The sequence below is a fragment of the Excalfactoria chinensis genome, chromosome 2, assembly GCF_039878825.1.
Source record: "Excalfactoria chinensis isolate bCotChi1 chromosome 2, bCotChi1.hap2, whole genome shotgun sequence".
Taxonomy (NCBI): Eukaryota; Metazoa; Chordata; class Aves; order Galliformes; family Phasianidae; genus Excalfactoria; species Excalfactoria chinensis.
The window spans coordinates 81,929,704-81,949,315 of record NC_092826.1 but is presented as its reverse complement, the minus strand read 5'-3'; the positions used below and the strand labels follow the sequence as shown (position 1 = coordinate 81,949,315).

At 44.4% G+C, this 19,612-nt stretch overlaps 1 protein-coding gene across 1 annotated transcript; it reads right to left on the bottom strand.

Moving 5' to 3' along the window:
- Window positions 1–4,995: 4,995 nt before the first annotated feature.
- On the bottom strand, window positions 4,996–17,334 carry SMIM13 (small integral membrane protein 13). Its single transcript, XM_072327679.1, has 2 exons — window positions 17,129–17,334; window positions 4,996–8,567 (listed from the first exon to the last, which is right to left on the bottom strand). The coding sequence occupies exons 1-2, from the start codon at window positions 17,202–17,204 to the stop codon at window positions 8,374–8,376; spliced, it is 270 nt and encodes an 89-aa protein (XP_072183780.1). The 5' UTR covers window positions 17,205–17,334; the 3' UTR covers window positions 4,996–8,373.
- Between the last annotated feature and the right edge of the window lie 2,278 nt (window positions 17,335–19,612).

Below are 19,612 nucleotides of genomic sequence, written 5' to 3'. Positions count from 1 at the left end.
GCTGCCTCTGGGATTTCTCACTGCACAGCTGCTACATTTGCGCCTGCGCTGTATGGCTGCAACTTAAGCAAATCCACTGCCTGCCATTCCAAAGGCAACACAGGAGATATGAGTCAAGCTCTCACACCATCACCAGATCACACCCCAGCATCCTCGCATCCCCCATAACACCCAAGAGCATTCTCTGATCTGTTCATCTGGGATATGTTCATCCCTCCTACATCTCCTTCCAGCACACTTCAGAGCATTCCTGCACCAGAAGCACCATCTTTCAGCCTACAGCCAAGCCTCTGCATTTGCTCTGCACCTGTAACACTACAATGTGATGGAAAGCACAGCGATAATAGTGGGGTGGCAAAGTCTTCGGCTGCAGCAAATGAGGACAAGCACAAACGCAGCAGCCGTGGGTGCAGAAACAAATGAAAGAATCTGCTTTCATTCAGACAGCCCTCCAACAGGCATGGATCTCCAGCAAGTTACCCTTACCCCCCCCACTGCCAACCCTTAAGTGAGGTCTGGGAAGGTGAGGCTCCTCCCTTCACCCATTCTGGTCCCCATTGCTTGCACCTGAAGTCTCCTGGCTTGGCCCTGCCTTCCTACCAGGTACACTGCTTCAGGCAGTGACTTAACATTTCCACTACAGTGCCAGAGCCCATTATCCCTCCAGGGAAGATTTAGACAGGATATGAGGAAGCTGTTTTGTTTTTTTACAGTAAGGATGGTGAGGTATCAGAACAGGTTTATCTAGAGACACGGTGAAAGATCCTGTCCCTGCAGACATTTCTTTCCTTGCAAGCAACAACTGGATACATAGAGCTGACTGCAGCAAGCAAAGAACAAGGGAGAACATGTCGGGAGATACACAAAGCTCAGCCTACCTGTGGCACTGTAATTTCTCTTAATAACAAGAAATGTGGTCAGAGCTCTTTCCTTAATGCAGGAGCCCAAAAGCAAGCAGCCATTCACAACTCCCTGCTCAGCTGGCGTTGCCTTGTTCAGCCCCCCCAGCCAACACTGCCTGAACCACTTGTACTTGGGAAGGCACACAAACTGCCCCAGAAGCACCCAGTGTTTGTGCAAGGTTAGGAGCAACAAGCAGAAAAACCTGCAAGAGAGATGGGATCAGGAAGAGATGGAAAGAGAGCAGCAGCCCGCTCTGGTTCTAGACTATCTCCCAGAAAGGAATTGCAATACACATTAAAACTGTTTGTACAGGTAAGAGGCTCTGGGGCACACCTCCAAGCAGTGCATCCAGCTTGGCTTTATTGCCAAAGAGCTTGAAGATAAAAAGGCACAAGGGTGAGCAGCCATGAGTAAGAAAAAATGGACTTGTGCTGCTTTTCCACCCTGTGCTTTGATTTTATGAAGGATGGCAGGAGCAGCCCACCTAAAAGCCTTCTATCTCAGGAGGTGATTTACGCTGGAAACTGGTACCTGTATAACCAACCTGAATTCCAGAAAGGGAGAACCCACTTGGCTTTTATTATGCTGCATTTCAAAGTTAGTTTTTGATAAGGAACAAGCACATGTGCACCGCAGTGCTTCACCTGCAGCTATTGTCACTGCTCACAACACACAGATCTACCTAAGGGATGAGCACAGCCCCACTGACAGCTTGCATCACTTTGGTAGGAATTGCTGTGATGAGTCCCAGAGCTGTGAGCACAGCCCTGCTGCAACCCATGAATGAGATGAGCAACCCCACCTCTCCCACAGGTGTGGGTAACCAAGCCAACAACCAGGTCCCATCGTGAAAACCTGAGCACAGTTAGAATAAGCTGCTTCAGGCTGTTTCCATGTGCTTTGTGTTTTGGTAGAGGGGATTTGCTATTACTGCTGTCTAACAAATGAACGGCACAAAGGGAATGCAGGTTTCTCCAAACTCTTTGCAAGAAAACATTCCCTGCTTCTCCCTTAGCCCTGAATCAACAGGATGACTCACCAGTCAGCACAGCTCCCACCACATCTTTATCTCACCGCTCCTCTCAAGGACTCCTGTATTCAATGCAAACAGAACGTGACAAGGCTCTCTCCCCCAAGCCTAATATTAAAATCCTCCCTGCAAGGTTAGCATTAAGTGAGCTAATCATGAGCTTTTGTTTTACAGCTGGAGAGCAGCTGCTCGGTAACCAGGAGGATTTAGAGCAGTCCTGGTGGGCCAGCATTCCACCTCACAGCTCTGCAGTGAAACTGTGAGCAGTGGAAGAGATGCAGTTGTGGATCTAGACAGTAGACAGTTTGGCCCTTCAATTAGGCCAGAAAATAGTAATAATAAAACAAGCACTAGCTCATTCCATCAAGCTGGTCTTTACAATGTGACAGATTGCTCATAACCTTGAGAGGTAAAGAAATACTGCTTCTATTTATGGTGAATGGTAAGAAAAGCAGGTACTTCTGGGTACTTTGATATCCCCCTCTTATTAGGTAGACGATCATTTTTAAGGTCACCTTCCTTGACATAACAAAAACTCAGCATTCCTCCACTGCCACAAACAAAGCGTGATCCTCCCGAGGCTTGGGACTCTGCATGCAGCTCATGGCATTTTTGGCACAAAGTACACAACCAAATCAGAACGGCCACTCCATCCTTCCCAGCCAAGAGAAAAGAGGAGTGCTAAAAACAGGGACAGCAAATGATGAGGAGCTCAACTGCATTGGTCCCAATGGACACATGCAACAGTTCTGCAATATGACCACTACATCTAAGCTTGAAGGCCCATGCCATCTAGTGGTGAAGAGTTGGGCCCAGAGCTCCCTTTCATCCAACTTCAATAACAAAATCTGACAGGCTTTTGGACAAGAATCTGTCCTGCGACCAATTCAACTGGCCAGGGATAAGCTCTGATATCCACAGTGTTACTGCAGCATTTAGGGGAAATACAAAGGCACCTTGGAACCAGAGACAAGAAAAAGCAAAATCAAGTCTGCTCTCAGTATCTGAATCCTTTGGGAACTGTAAGAACTAATGTTGGAATGAACGTCATCGCTAGTAATTAAATGCTGCAATTGTTAAATAAACCCAATAGCTATCGAGCCACAGCTCCCTGATACAGAACACATGTCCTCTTCTCCTTCCGTTCAAGGGCAGCACCAGAGCCCTGGTGGCAATACACACAAGCCATGCTAGAAGAAAGGTATGTCTCAAGCAGCATAGATGGACAGTGCTTTGACAACGACCCCAAAGCAAGACAATGGTCCCATTCCCCTCTAGATACTAGGATCTCTGCACTAAGGGAAAGGAGTACTTGTTATCCATTTTCCAATTTGAAAGCAAAAGAGCCTCATGAACAGAGATGGAAAAAAATAAAAGCTAAGATATCCAACACAATACCCAACACAACATCCCCATTTGTAAAACAGACAAAACCAAAGCACAAACCCACTGGATGTTTGTCTTCTAAATAGTTTGAGTACTACTGGTGAAAGAGAACCCCCAGAACCCTTCTGTGGGGCTGTGCCTCTCATCCACAGTCTGTATGTACAGTCAGAACTATCACATTCCAAGTACAGTGTAACTGCATGTTAAACTTCATGCAGTTGTTAACTTCCCAGATCTACAATTTGTCAAGATCTCATCACAAGGCCCCTCTATTTAATCTCTGCTTTCCTAGCTGTTGTTTAAAGTCAGAAGCTTGACTTTCTGCTGTTTGCTCCATGATGTTGTTTTTCCATCTACAGGTCATTCCAGTCATTGCTTTTGCCTGCAGGGCAAGGCCAGCACTGCTACTTGTCAGTGTAAGCCCTAGACCAGATCTAAGCCTTTCTCTTCCTTTTCACGGTCTACATACAGTCTGTCCATTTGTATGATTGAAATAATACAAGTATAGTGTACAGTTGGAATAATACAAATATAGTTGGAAATAAATAGCCAGAGGGTTCCTAAGGAAAACAACTCACCAACTCTGAGGCCTTCAGTCAAGAAGTGTGCTTGCCGACGCTGAGGCTCGCCACAAGAACTCCACAAAGGAGTGATCTTCAGAAAGAGATGCTACCTTAGTGGTGGTCAGCCTTTCAATGGGATCTAGGAGAGGTGGAGTCAAGCTCCAGCCCTTCTGGGAGCACAGCTGAATTACCTTCACCTGTGCTCCCGCAGCTGACTTGTTGCTTGCCTCAGATGGTTAATCAGAGGTTCAGGCTGTGATCTACAGTTTTCCTTACACCACTGCACTCAATTTTTAATCCTAAAAGGAAATCTATGATCAAATCTCATTTTGCGATTAAAAATACCACAGTGATAAAAAACTTGCAACACAGAGACTTTCAAAGCCAGGCTGGATCAGGCCCTGGGCAACCTAATCTAGCCGTGGATGTCCCAGTTCATTGCAGGGGAGTTGGACTAAATGACCTCTAAAGCTCCTTTCAAATTCTAAGGATTCTACAATTCTAACATAAGAGCTTCTGATTCATGAGGGATACGCTAAAATACATGTCTCTAAGGCTGAATATAAAACACAGCATACTTACGCAACTCTTTTCTAGTCTAATCCTAGGTCAAAACATTCGTAAGTAACTGAAGCAAGATAGAGCACAGCTGTTTTACAGTGACTACCTATATTCATTGTATAGAATAAGAGCCACACGAAAATCTCAAAGACAGCACACTGGTACCTGTGGGGGAGGACAATCAGCTAGGACAGCCTGCTGTGAAATGCAGGGCAGAGCAGAGTTGCACTGCAGCAGCTTGATCCATTCTAGTGGAAGAGACCACACCATGCTTCCTTGCAATCAGCACCCACTAACTAAATCACCTGCTTGCTTTTCTGCAAGCTTCTGATACCAGTAATCAATCACTGAACATTCCCACTTACATATAACCATCCTCCAAACACGTACTCTAAAAGATAACATACTAACCTGCTTTTCAGCATGAAGTCACTGTAGGAGCCTCACCAGTTAGAATCCAACTTTTGACTAGTCTTCTTTTTGTAGTGTTGTACACTCTAAAGAAAAACTGCTTTAAAAAAAGAAAGGCAGAAAGTCACTCCAATTAAGTACTCGTATCAAGTCTGGTTACTTTATTTTTTCTTTTTTATCTGCACAGTCAGTTAAAACAGTTAACATGATGAAAACAGACAATCACAGAAGCTTTAGGTACAGTATCTTAACATTGAAGAAGCAAACAACCACATAGAACCCTTTTTTTATGCTGGTCATTTCCAAACAAGACAGGAATACATACAGAGGTCTAGTTCGGTGTAAAAGTTGATGTTAAGCAGCAAGTTGCCCACAAGTTGCAGGACGGTGTATGGTGTTTACTGCAAATAGCTACAGCAGCAGCGCTAAGTGAATGAACTGCATAGAATTAACCTTATGGACAAACATTAGATTACCATGATAACAGCCTTAGTGGCTCACTAACAGGTTTGAATTATGCAATTCAGCAAGAAACAATTGTCTACATTCTTACATTTTAATAGTTTTCCTACTTTGTTCCACCAGTCCAAGTTGCATTTGTTCCAGCCTTCCTGCTATTAACTAACTGCCACATACAAGTAATCACTGCTTATTCAAAAGTTGCACAGCCCCTGCAACAAAAGTGATATGAATATATTTAAAATAATCAACCCCAAGTACATTCAATAGAACAGCTGCAACAATAAGGCAATGAACAGTTTTAAAAATAGATTTTACTAAACAAAAACGACCAAATACATCACCTGTTGCCTTCATAAGGTTTCAGACTTGAATGGGTCAACTCATAGTTAAGTGCTTATTCACTAGTAACATTTTGGAAGTACACCAGTAACAATACTGAAAGACGTGAGTATATTGGACTGCCAGCAATCACAACCCAGGTCTTATCACAAGTGTGCTTTCACTCACATAGCTTCACTCCTACAGGTTTACATGAAGTGCCCTGCACACAGATAGTACTACAGACTCTATGAAGAAAAAAGTGTATTGACAGAAAATACCAGTATTACAAAATCTTCCAAACCTCATAATATAAGCCTTTGGGCTGCTACTGATAAGGTTGTGAATGTTATACACTGAGCAGGTACCATTACTGGTAGCTATGTCACAGCAGCTATAAAAAATAGCATCAGATGTTTAAAAGAAAAAAACGAAAACAGACTGAAAATAGCTTTTGGGAGTGAAATGTACACTTACAAACCACAAAGGGATTTGTCTGGCTAGAGCAGATGAACCATCCAAAGATTCCACATCCATTTGTTTTAAACTACTGTCCAATTGCGTATTTAATCATAGTCAGCATACAAACCCGCATGGATTTTCCTTCATTAGCTTGTTCCAGGGTCTCTTCACCCTTAGAGATGCTCTGGCTAGCTATATTTTATTGCTGTAATTTCACATTTCTTCACAGCTACGAGAAGCAGAGACTGAACCAACTGTTACTTATCTCAGCCGAAGATATTCAAAGCATGAGCCTTTTGCCATCTTCAGTGGTCTTAAATCTAGGCAGAAGTGGAGTGGAGTGTTAATATTCCACACCAGGACTAAGAATAGAGCACTCTCACTTGCAAGCCCACATAAGTAAAGCTCAAAGACAAATGGTAAACGCTTTTCTTATGAAAAGTTCTCCAGTACTGGGTTAGCACTGCTGAGCTGAAAGCCTCATCGTGTGAAGATATACAAGAATATAGTGACATTAAATTGCATGGGGCAAACAACTGAAAGCAGCAGGGAGAAGAACCAGATTGCTTTTGTTCAGTTTGAGTAGATGGCAATTTTACTCATGAAGAAACATTATTAGGAATTCCCTTGTCAGTCGTGAGGACAGAGGAAGAAGACTATTGCATTTCTACATGTGTCCCAAGGATGTGAGCATAGCACTGTCTAGTCATGCTTTAAAGTGTAATCCTGTAATAAAAAGCATGCTCATACATACACGCTAGCAACTAAAACAACAACTTTTAGACTTCAAAGGAAGGTCCGGGCTAATTTTATGTGCTTTAATGCTGAAACACCCAAATCATTTGTAAAGTGAATGCTCTCATTAATTTTCATTCACAGATGACAAATTAAAACAAAGGCACCAGAGAAGTAGTCTTTTGCCAGACGTAGGCCTACTTAATTAAAAAGATTAAATGCTGCTTTTAGCTATGCAAGCAAACCAAACTTTGAAAGTTATATGGTTTAAACTCCTTAACAGCTCGAAGTACAATTCTGTTGTCCTGCTAAACAATGGTTTTTATAGAGCAAACAGTGATCTAAGCAATATCATGTATCTAGCTTTGAGAGACAAGTGAAGCTGTTAATCAAGCAGACACATTGGTAGTCATTCCCTACACACACGTAGAGAGGTGGGACCACTATGGTCCTCCTCTTGCCAAAGATTTCACAGTCTTCATAGTTGATGAAGAGAAGTGAATCACCTAATTCTGAAGGGCAGTGTCAGAACCACTGTTTAACTCACTCTCAAAAAGGAGCAACTGCTCGTTACTGATAAACATCAGCAAGTCCCCCACCAAACATGAGGTACCAAATTCATTGCTGTAACACTATCAAAGCATTAGAGTGATGCCTACTAAATTGGTCAGAATGCCTTAATTGGTTCCAGGCCAAGAGTTACATCTGGTACCAAACACCTGATGTAAGAGTGTTCAAAAGAGAAACCCTTAGTATCCAAAAGCCAAAGATGACCCTACAGATCACTAATAAGTATATAATCTAGGCAACTTCTCCCCTCCAACACAAGTTGGACTTTGAATTAAAGGTTCAGGAAGAACGAAGAAATCTATCAGGACTGTTCTGCCTGTAACCTTTCTTGTGTCAGAACCAAGAAAACAGGTCTTACGACCCAATTCCTTTTTTTAAAGGAGATAACCAAAACCTCCCAACTGTGTTCACCTAATATTGTTTTCTCATCTTTCATTTATACTCATACAGATATAAGAAAGTAACAAAATTTCACTTTAGAATACTTTCTAAAGCAGGATATTCTTTCAACCACTTTTCAAGTTCACATGCATTCTCACGGTTGAAAAAAATATATATATATATTCATATATACCTAAAGAAATAAAATTCAACTTCACTATATGTAGTCGCAGTGCTGTAAAGAAAAATAATTTAGAAACTATTTCAAGTCTGAAATGTCTATTATGTTCAGACAGAGGCTTAGCCTATGGTCCAGGACCTGTTTTTTACCTGCGTGCAGGGACAAGAGCTACAGCAGCTGAGCATTTTTCTGAAGGAGATTTCTCTCCACCTCATTTCTTCCAGTATTCTTTGACTTGCTGCTGAAGCCCTCCCTGAACCCAAAGTAGTATAGATTGACAGTTCAGAATAAAGGTCCACGGGTATTAATATTACCTCTTAAGTCAGTTTTTCAGTAAGAGCAAACCACTGAACAACACAGTGCAGAGGTGCTTAACCATTCATAGTTAGCCAGAAGCTCAAAACAGTATTTTAAGTTGTTTCTTCTGCAGGTGCCCTTCGCTGCCGAGCAGATTTCTGTCTACCTCTCTGTGGTGAGGGTGGAGTCTCCTGGTCAGCTTCTGTCTCCGAAGGCTCGTTGTCCCCTTGCTGGGAACCCGTATCACCTATCAGTTCTCTCAGGAACTTGAATTTAGACAAAAACAATTGCCAGACCACGTACCAGCCTGCAGGAAACAAAGAAAGAAGGTACCGCTTTGTTACTTCATACACACCAAGTCAGCCCTCAGGCAGAGCATATCAGAAAAACAAGAAAGAAAAAGACAATATACAGAGAAAGATTGGCTGCCATCTTAATTACTCTCATTCCCAACACCCCTCGCTTCCTCTCCCTCCACAGAGACACACACACAATCCATTCTATGGTCCTGTAAGCATCAATTCAGTTTGAACAGGTCTGCCCTCATCCTGAAGCAAATGTTTAAGTTCCAGGTTAGGACCTGGACATATACTTAATTGTAGCGCCACAGTAAACAGTAAGTAGGCAATTACACCAGTGCACAGATATGGGACTCGGTTGTCAGGAGGAAATGAACTTGTATGGATGCACCTAAATTACAGGTGATAGATTCAATGCATAGAATCATAGAATGGCTTGGGTTGGAAGGAACATCAAGGTTCACCAAGATCCAACGCCCCTGCCTCAGGCCAACCTCCCCATTTAATACTAGACCAGGCTGCCCAGAGCCCCATCCAACCTGGCCTTGAACATCTCCAGGGATGGGGCATCCACAACCTCTCTGGGCAGCCTGTGCCAGCACCTCACCATTCTCATAGTAAAGAGCTTCCCCCTGGCATCTGACCTAAATCTTCTCTCCCTCAACTTAAAACCATTTCCCCTTGTCCTGCCATTATCTACTCTTGTAACTAGTGGGCTTCCCTCCTGTTTGTAGACTCCCTTTAGGTACTGAAAGGCTGCAGTGAGGTCATCCCACAGCCTTCTCTTCTTCATGCCGAAGAAGCCCAGCTCCCTCCGCCTGTCTTTGTAGGGGAGGTGCTCCAGCCCTCTGACCATCTTTGTGGCCCTCCTCTGGACCCTCTTCAACAGCTCCCTGTCCTTCTTATACTGGGGGCCCCAAACCTGGACACAGTACTCCAGATGGGGCCTCATGAGGGCAGAGAAGAGAGGGACAACCACCTCATCACAACAAAAGCCATCATGTTTTAGAAGTCACATTTCGTACTCATTAAGAACACCTGCAGAGATCTTGGAATTAATACCATGCTTTACAACAAACCCTATTCCAAAATTATGACTTGGAGACCAAATTCCCCAGATTGAAAAGTATTACCTCACCATGTCAAAGCCTCATTAAAGAAATATTAACATACTCTGGTGAACTTGTGTAACATTCTGCTTGATTGCTCAAACACTCTTAGTCCCAAAACTACTCAAGTGAATTTTACAGCTGACATAATCACATTTCTACAGTATCTTTACAAGCATTTATGATCCACCACCCCCTTGCTCGATGCTTCTGGAACAGATAACCAGGATTCAAAGGGAAAAAAAAGCAGCTGTATTTATGTCTTAATCTAACCCAGAACCTTCCTTTTAAAGTCTCATTTATCTAAGTTATTTGATGGAGATTCTCACGTGTCACCACACTGAGAACTAATGCTAATCCTTTCCCCTTTAGCCAGCCAACTTTCATAATCTAAAGAACAGAAAAGTCACTTAACGGTATTTCACAGACAAGTAGGATAAGAGTCACACTGTGATCCAAGAAGTGCACTATATATAAGCACAGTTTGCAGTACCAGAAACCACTGGTCTAGAGCTGTAAATTAATTCCTCATTTTCCTATCAGAAAGTTAGTCCATCCAAGCTTATACCACTGACCTACACAAATATAAAGAGCCCTATTTGGCAGAACCAGGGAAACCTGTCCTCTCCAGCTACACAACTGCAAGCAGAGAAATTTCTAAGCGTGGACAAACAGCAACTTACAAAGCAAGGGGGTGCTTTAATAGGTAGCACTTGTGCAACTACAGCACCCTGATTCTTCCTCCTCTTCAGGGAGTCATGACAACATAAACAGCCATTACTTAAGACAAAGCACGATCCCACCCTTTGCCTCTGCCCCAGAACACTCATATCCTGCAGACTTCATTTCCCCAACTTCTCTTCTTGCAAACCCTACACCAAGTACTTCCTTTTCCATTGAAATCTAATCCTTTAAACTATTCCTGTCTCAACTGAATCTGATGTCTGACGAATGCATTAAAAACCCCTACATCTAGAAGAAGCAAATGGCTGCTCGGGTGCCTTTTTCCTTTCATATCTAGGGGTAAAAATTGCAATAGTTACTGTTTGAAAATTGTTTCCAATGAGATGCATTTCGGGTCTCTTGGATCTACAGCGCTTTGCAAATTCTGAAGACCACAAATCAATACATTTTCTCATGGCTCTAAAACTTATTAAGATGAAATCAAATCCCCCACGCTTATTTCCAGACCACATGGAAAAGATAACAAAACACTACAAGTGAATACAGGAAACAAGGAAGTGAGACATAAGCAGAACATTACAAACAATCGGAAGTGTCTTCTGACTCCACAGTTTGCTGACAGAGACAAGATGTGGGATGCTATATTACAAGTGAATGAAAAGCGTGATGTCCGACCAGGTCTACTTGAGCCATGTGGCTCAACTAGCTTAGGACAGAATTAGGACACCACAGACAACCAGGGTGGTAGCCAACAAACAAACAGAGCAGCAGGAAGAGACAAGTGAAGTAAACCTGGATGCTGTGCACTGAAAAGAAAGGGACAAGAGGCTTCTCCACTGACTGCAGGAAGGACAGTTGGGCTTGAAAAAGAGGGGTTGGGATTGGAAAGGACCTTTAAGAACACCTAGCTCCAACCTCCACCCCCCACTATAGGCAGAGACACCTCCCACTAGACCAGATTGCTAAATAAGTTCAGTTTACCATCTCTGCCATGTTAAGAGAATGTCTTCCACTCAGAGGGAGAAGACGTACTGGAACAGGTTGCCTAAGGAGGTTGTGGATGCCCCATCCCTGAAGGCATTCAAGGCCAGGCTGGATGTGGGTTTGGGCAGCCTGGTCTGGTGGTTGGTGATCCTACACATAGCAGGGGGGTTGAAACCAGATGATCATTGTGGTCCTTTGCAACCCAGGCCATTCTATGATCACTGTTCACTGTTGCACAGCCCTCTGCACACACCCCGCTGCTTCCACATCAAAGACTCACAAGATCTCTCAGACAAGAAGGTCTAAGTTAATCAAAGCAGGAAGATTCCTTTCTTTCACTTGTTCTCATTGCAGTGCCGGCTTGCATGGAAAGATTAAAAAACACAACCAAAACAAATACACAGTTAAAGCTGCCCATTCAGCTGAGACGCCCTGCTGCCTGGCAGGGTACTGAACAGAGTAGATCAGAAGCTTCTTAGAAATGAACAGACTCACAAAGAACTGAAGAAAGTTACTCTGGGTCAAAGAGACTCCAGTTAACAGTATCAAGTAAATACGCCACTAAAAATAAAGCCACACACAAAGACTGGAGGCAGATTCAAAGTACTGAGTTACTTCCAAACCTGTTGACAATGCATCGATTCTTCAGTCTCTTAAGAATGCAGCAAAACCGTAACACCAGACATCATTCCACACTTGATAACTGCAAACTACATGATGCAGGCTGACATAGGACAGGTGGCTGACTCCACAGTTTGCACAAGCAACGCCGCTGGTCTGTTTGGGCAGGCCACATGAAGAAGCCCAATTGATTTAACTTCACCACAAATTACCTGATCACAATCAGTCCTCCAGGACAACTGCACATCACCGCAATGCAAAGCCAGGGCTCCAACTCTTGGTACAGCCCATACCTGAATCCAGAGAGTCTGGAAACCTTGCCAACAGCCAGTACTTTGCATCCAGGCAAAACAGCAGCTCCCAGTCACTGCCAAGTTTTAAGCAGGGAGCGGCTGTCTCACTCCAAATGCCACAGCCAGATGCTGCCTCAAGACATTCAAGCCACGTTTGGCACTATGCCCTCAGCACATCAACCCCTCCTATAAATCATGATGCAGTGTGTTTGCAAAGATGGGACTGCAAGTCAAAGCCTTGGTCCCCAACTCCCAGGTATGCATCTGTTCAACATGGTGATACCGCATAGATCTTATGATTTGACCAAGTTCCAATAAAGCCACATTTCCTGCTACTTCCCACAACGACTCCTAGTTCGTTGTGGAAAGGCAAGAAGCCTTTCTACAGTGATCTAAATGTTGAGCTACCCCCCCACAAGAGGTGAAAGGCACTGGCCTCAGATCCATTGATTTTGTGCACCTTAGGCTGGCCTGCAAGCAGAAGTTCACAGGGAAAGGGATGTCTTTATTGAAGTGTACTCCCATCTTTCTGATTCAAACAGAAGAGACGCCTACAAAACAGAACAGGGATAACACTTGTTTTTTTTTACAATAAGGGTGGAAAGGCACTGCACAGTTTGCCCAGGGAGGTGGTGGATACCCCATCCCTGCAGACATTCAATGTGATGCTGAATGGGGCTCTGGGCACCTGACTGAGCTGTAAGTGTCCCTGCTCATTGCAGGGGAGTTGGACTAGGTAACCTTTAAAGGTCTCTTTCAACTCAATGTTTCTATGGTTCTATGATTCTAGCAAGTCATATGGCATACTGCTGAGAAGTAACCTGTTTTCTCAGACAAAATACAACTCACTTGAGAAGGGAAGAAAGGTGATGTGCTAACAGCACAAGAGAGTTTGGAGGTCAGGCTTCTATTTCTGCCTCTACTATCAACTTCCTGAGCAGTCTTGCAAAATAGTTTTACCTCTGTCCCCACTGATTTAAAAATAGGATCCTGCTTTTCCAGCAGCAAACACTAATTTAGGACTATGGTATTATCAGGCTGAGTGAGCCCTGCATTCAAATACGTAAGTGTCCAAGACAGAAAAACTTAACCTCTATGAAGAGAAAGTACAGAGTTCTAGATGCTGACCTGAGATCTGGAGGAGCAGAGTGCTGCTTTAAGCTCTGTGTTTGGTGTCCTCTATGACACAGCCAAGTTGCTAATTGTGTGCCTTTTTAAAGGTACAAAATAAACTGTCCCACCGTACTCAGCTATGAAGCTGATCAGATTGAAGAAGGCATGAGCTACTCAGAGAGCTAACAGCAGACACCAGCTGATACAGTGCTTGGTTCACTCCTTTAGCCCTCTCTTGCTTAGTTTAACATCCTGTAACACATTTCTGCTGACCGATAGCCAGGAAACAAGCTCTGGTCCCATCTTCTATTTTTAACAGGTTGAAAACTCAGCTCAAAATGAAAAGATGCCTTCTCTCTATTGCAAGCCTAATCAGGCACGGCTCTGCTTGTATTTGGAGATCGACTCATTTAACATTGTCACAAAACTTTCCGAACAAAGCACTGAAGTTACTGAGGCAGAATTTAAGGCTCTGGTGTTTTTCCACTTGCAACCAAGTTGCACAACTGTATCAGCAATTTGAGTCACACAATCTTTGTTTTAAGGTCATTCCCATCTCTTCAACATCACCTCGCTGGCCTCACTCCCCAGATGAGCACACCTATCTGCTTCTGGCACTGAAGGCATCTGTGTGGTTTCACCTGACTCCATGTGTTGATCCATTGGGAAAACAAACACACAGAGGAAAGCAGTACTGCAATTCAACTCAGCCGGTCTTCTGTTTCACCCCATCTCCTTCATTCTACATGAACTCCTAACAGGTGCAGGGGAGCAAGGAAAGCACTAAGCCAATAAGACCATGAGAGAAAGCAGAGCAAAGTAGTCTGACAGGCTAGCAATCCAAGTAGAAGCAATTTACCTTTGGCCCACTTTTAGAAGATCTATGGTTATAGTCTGAATGGTTTCTGTGTCGGATGTGCTCAGTTTACAAACTCCACTCGCTGCAAGCCCTCGGTGCTTCCTTAACAAATTGAGCTCCACATGGAAAACGACAAATGCAAGCATCCAGAAGTGTTAAATAGAAGAAGAAATCAGGTCACTTATTCAAAGTATTTCTATAGACAAATGCCTAATTCAGGCGTAATCATTTGCTTTTCACATGGCTGATGAACTGGTCCTAATAACTTCCGATATTCTGTGCTCCTCTGAATTTTTATCTTCAGAAGAATTTTGAACTCGATGGGATGCGTGCTGTGAAAATTAAATAGCGGGAAGGATTCCGTGCTTGTGATACGTAACAAATTCACACCATCCTGCACGCTTCATTACGTTGCTTTCTGCTGGCATTCACACCACAACTCCTCCTATATAAGCCACTCAAAACCCAAGTGACAGCTCTTCAGTTTCTTGACCCTGTAAGCCCTTTTGTGAGGCTGTTAAATACCACTCATCAGATGGCCATAAAACATTCTTATCAGTTTAAGTTTACTCAAGCTTATATCCAACCGCTCTGGTGTCAGGTTTGTCCACTAATTTTACACCTCACTGGCTGGCATTTACTCATATCCTGTCACACAGAGCACTCATCTCCTCCGGAGACCAACAGGCTGTAAAGAACAGAGATCTGTAGCTAAGAAGGCAATAAGAAACCACCTATCACAGGCACAAATAGGTTGAAGGTGACTTATATTCAAGTTATTCTAATAGCAGCCTCGACATCGCTTCTGCTCAAGTATTTTCCATTAATAGCCTTGGCACAAAAACTAGAAGCATCCTACTACTACTGAGTAAAGCACAGCATGAATTGCTATCTAACCTTATCTAGTCAACTCTTAACAGGGCAACAGTCAAAAAGCACCGCCCCCAAACCATTAAAATGGCAGCTTTCAGTGCTTAGTACCTTTAACACCTAGGTACACTCTGGCAACCTTTGCAATAAGCTCTGATACTGTTAACACAGAGTATGGCTTAGTAAGCTGACAAGCCTTTTCTCTATGAACTTGACATGGTAAATGTTCTGGCCTCCAAAACAGTCTTTGTTAACAAGCTTGCTATTTTCCCTTTGTGTAAAAGAACACCTTTTCCTTAATTATGCCTGTTGGCTGATCATTTAACATAACGTATTCCAATTCCTCCGTAATAAGGCAACTGAAAAACTGCTGCCCGACCACCTTTTACACACTACTTGGTTTTATAACCATCGTCCTCCCCCAGCTATGTATTCTGCAGGCTAGACAGGTCTAACCTACTTAGAATCTCTTCATGCAGAAATCATTACACGGCTCTCAATACTCCCTAAGAAAACTCTTGGGTTTGGTTCTTTAAACAGTGAAATAGACTGTTTGAGACATAAGCACAAGATAGATCCCTGTAGCAATATAACAGCACTTCCCATTTTATACTGAATATCTAACACTGGATTTACCTTTTTTCTTTCTATGAAGATTAGCATATTTCAGAGGAATGCTTGCAATGACACATTAATCCTCTGAATTTGCCCTATCAAACAGCATTATTGTTCTCTTCATATATGCTGTAGCTTCCACGGAAATAAATACAAGGCATTACTTTTAGAGTGAACATAGACGTTAATACTGCATTTCTCCAATCACTTCATTATCCAGTCCCTTCACATTGCAAAATCTTTCTGCAATGCTTTACAGCTTTGAGTACAACCAACTTTTTTAAGCATCAGGTCTTCATTGGACTCACAGAGCCTTCATTTGACTCACTATGTTTTCAAAGATCACTTACAAATCCCCAAGCAGTCACTTTTTTAATCTCAGGAACGCTTCGTACTGAAGTATAATCAAGTTCAGTGTTGGTGGCCTTCTCTTCATTTTGACTTCTTTTTGAATTCCAAGTTCAACACATTGATCACATTCACCCATATGCACTACATCAATGCTTCCCTCCAACAACTCCCAAAGACCTTCCCATTTAAATAACCTTTCTCTTTACATCTAGAAAGTACCTGTTCTGGAACCCTCTTTTTTTTTGCTTGTTTACCTAAAAATGTGGAACCAAGCATTGCCCTCAACCTATTCCAGCAAACAAACAATCGCGGGAGCATTAAGGTTGGAAAAGACCATTGATATCAAGTCCAACTGCCAACCCACCCCCACCAGCCACATCCCTCATCCACACGTTTTTTAAACGCCTCCAGGGATGGTGACACCACCACCTCCCTGGGCAGCCTGTGCCAGAACCTCATTGCTCTTCCTGAGAAGAAGTTTTATGTAACATCCAATCTGAATCTCTGGTGCAACTCAAGGCCACCGCCTCTGGTCTCACCACCAGTTATCTGTGTGAAGAGGGCAACCAACACCTTGCCAGAGCGTCCTTTCAGTTGTAGAGAGCAATGAAGTGTCCCCTATATCTGCTCTTCCCCATACTGAACAATCCCAGTTCCTTCAGCTGCTCTCCATCAGACTTGAGCTCCAGACCCCTCACAGCTTCGTTGCCCCTCTCTGGACACACATTACAGGCTGGGGGATACCAGCAGGAGGGTCATCTCTGTTCACTAGTGTTCCACACTTGAAGTGCTTCCAGGCTCACAGTGATTTGGAAACGAGGAGGAATGGTGTCCCAGCCCACTCCCACCCTTTGAGCATGGGGCCCTTTCCTTTCTTCAAGCCAAGCGTACAGAAAGGGGCCATCGGAGCGTGGGAGCACAGCAGACAGGCCACAGAAACACGGAGGTTGCAAAAGCCCCTCAAGATCACCCAGCCCAACCGCCCACCTACCACACGTATTTCCTCACCGAACAACGACACGTTTACTTAAACACCGCACACCGAGACCGACCCCGACCTGTGCACTCACCGCACAGCATGAAGAGCAGCACGCAGGCCAAGGTGGCCACGATGACCAGCAGGGTCAGCCCGATGCTCTGCCACATGCTGCCGGGCCCTTCCCCACCGCCAGGAGCGGGGCCCAATCCCTGACGGCGGCTCCACGGCCCGCTCGCTCCTCACGCAGGGCCCGACCCAGACCGGAGGCGCCGCGTTGCACGGACCAAAGCCCAAAGGCTATAGGGCACGGGCGGCGCCTCCCATTGCCGCCCACCGTCCCGGAGGAAGAACCGGCAGACCCCAGCGCCAGCCGCGCCGGCGGCGGGGAGGGCTCTAGAGCGCGGCGTGGTGACGCCCGCGGAGCGCGGAGCGTGCCGGGAAGCGTAGTTCCGTTCTCCGGGTGCGAACGGGCGGCTCGGGTAGCGCAGACTACAACTCCCAGCGTGCCCCGCCGTGCTCGGCCACGGCCTCAAGCGAGCTCCCGCGGGCGGAGCGCGTCCCCGCGTTAGCGTGTGGTGCATACGAGGGGGTGTCCAGGTGTCTGCCGAGGCAGCGCTTTTACAGCCGCACCACCCCGCTGCTGTTCCAATCCCGCACGACCTTGGTGCCTGGGCCCTCTGCTGACCTCCCTCTGAGATCTCTGGGGAAATCAGGTTACCGTGCGATAAGGGCTGTGCTCCCGGCAGGCTCTGACCTCGCCCTCAGCACCGCAGTACGCTTATCAGCTTCCCTTCCGTAGCCTCGGAGGCACTCTTAATGTTTATACAACAGATTGCCGTTTAGATCTCACCGCTGTGGTGAGATGTCACAGAAAAGCCAGCCCATTTCTCTTCGTGTTTCCTATATGGATTGTCTTAAAATGCCCCCTTCCAGCTGAAATCAGAACTAGTGCTTTTGCTTTTGCACACACGCAATGATAGAATCACAGAATGGCCTGGGTTGAAAAGGACCGCAATGATCATCCAGCTCCAACCCCCCTGCTATGTGCAGGGTCACCAACCACCAGACCAGGCTGCCTAGAGCCGCATCCAGCCTGGCCTTGAAATCCCCCACTCAGCTACTTAAAGCTGCTGCCACTTCACCAGCTCGGCACCTGAGTTCCATCTTCTCATTTCAGCCTTTCTCTCCCAGCAGGCCCAGCCCTGCTTAATACCCTGCCTAACCCACCTGTTGTGTCTTGCAACCGTTGTCCTACTTGAAACACCTTTCCTGATGTGTCTCAATAACTGAATACCGTGACACGTCTCCTCGTCTTTCATTCCAAATCGTTACAAACATGCTTAAGCAAGATTTCTTCTGTATTGCAACCAAACATGGCAATAACAGTTACCACCGTATTGACTTCTGAGAAAAAAAAAATAAATGCATAAGTTCCCTCCTAGCTTCGCTGTCCTGTCTCTAGAATGCAACATATACAATGAAGGGGTTTCAGGCTTAAACATAAGCCACCTCTGAATGGTAAATCCTCTTACTTTGAAAGAACTGGCTCATAAACCAAAGCTGATATAATTTTGGTTGCTGGTACTAGCCGGTCTGAAACGTTCCTCATCTGCCAATTAAAACTTTCTCAAATTATACTACAAGAAACGTGCTCTCGAAATCGGTCCTCCTTTATTAAAAGCAAGTCTTCTATGCTCCAGACTTTCTCTCTGCTATCTGTGGCCTGTTGTAGCTGGAGGTCAGTATGAATGTAGGTCTGAAGTCGTCCTCAGCGGGGACAACAAGGCAGTAAAAAAAGGTGGCTACAGGGCATCATGGCTGAAACAGTTAAACAGACAAATCCTGGTGGGCACAGAGAAGAGGTAACTGTGGATGTTACATTTTAACTAAGTCATGAGATAAAAGGAGAAACACTTCCTCCTCCAATCATCTGGTGAATACAGCTTAGTTATCTGATTTTTTTTCCTAAGGCTATAGAGCCTTTCCTGTGGACTACATGGAACACTTTGTGTCAAATGAGACACATATGAAGATTTCCGACTGAATGAAAAACAAACAAGAACCCAATAATATTGCATGAATGCGTTATATGCCATGGGGTAGGTCAACTACCTTGACAACAACCGAGCATCTGACATGGATTTCACAGAGCAGAACTGACATGCAGTGTTGCAAATAAGCCAGCTAAAGACTAGCTGTAATCCAGTTTCTGAAGGCACAATCCTTAACAAAGGGTGTGAAAGCCAGTGCACCTAGACCAACCAGTTCTTTCACAGCAACCAGTTAGCTAGTGCTCATGTTTCTGCAGCCAAACAAGATGAGGGATGTCATTATCTTTCATTCACCAGGTTGAATGAAACATATGTTCTAAGTATCAACTGCTTTTGGATTTGCCCCTTTTGGCCTCCTTTTCAGCTCGTGTATGGGGAACATTTTATGTTTCACTTGCATTTAATTTATCTGTAGCACAGCTTTCACTGATGTCAGTTGCAGCTGTAAGTGCTCAGCACTTTGACAAATCTACATTGAGTTACCCCAAGGCAACAGCAGAAGGAAGAATAAAGTCATTAACTAG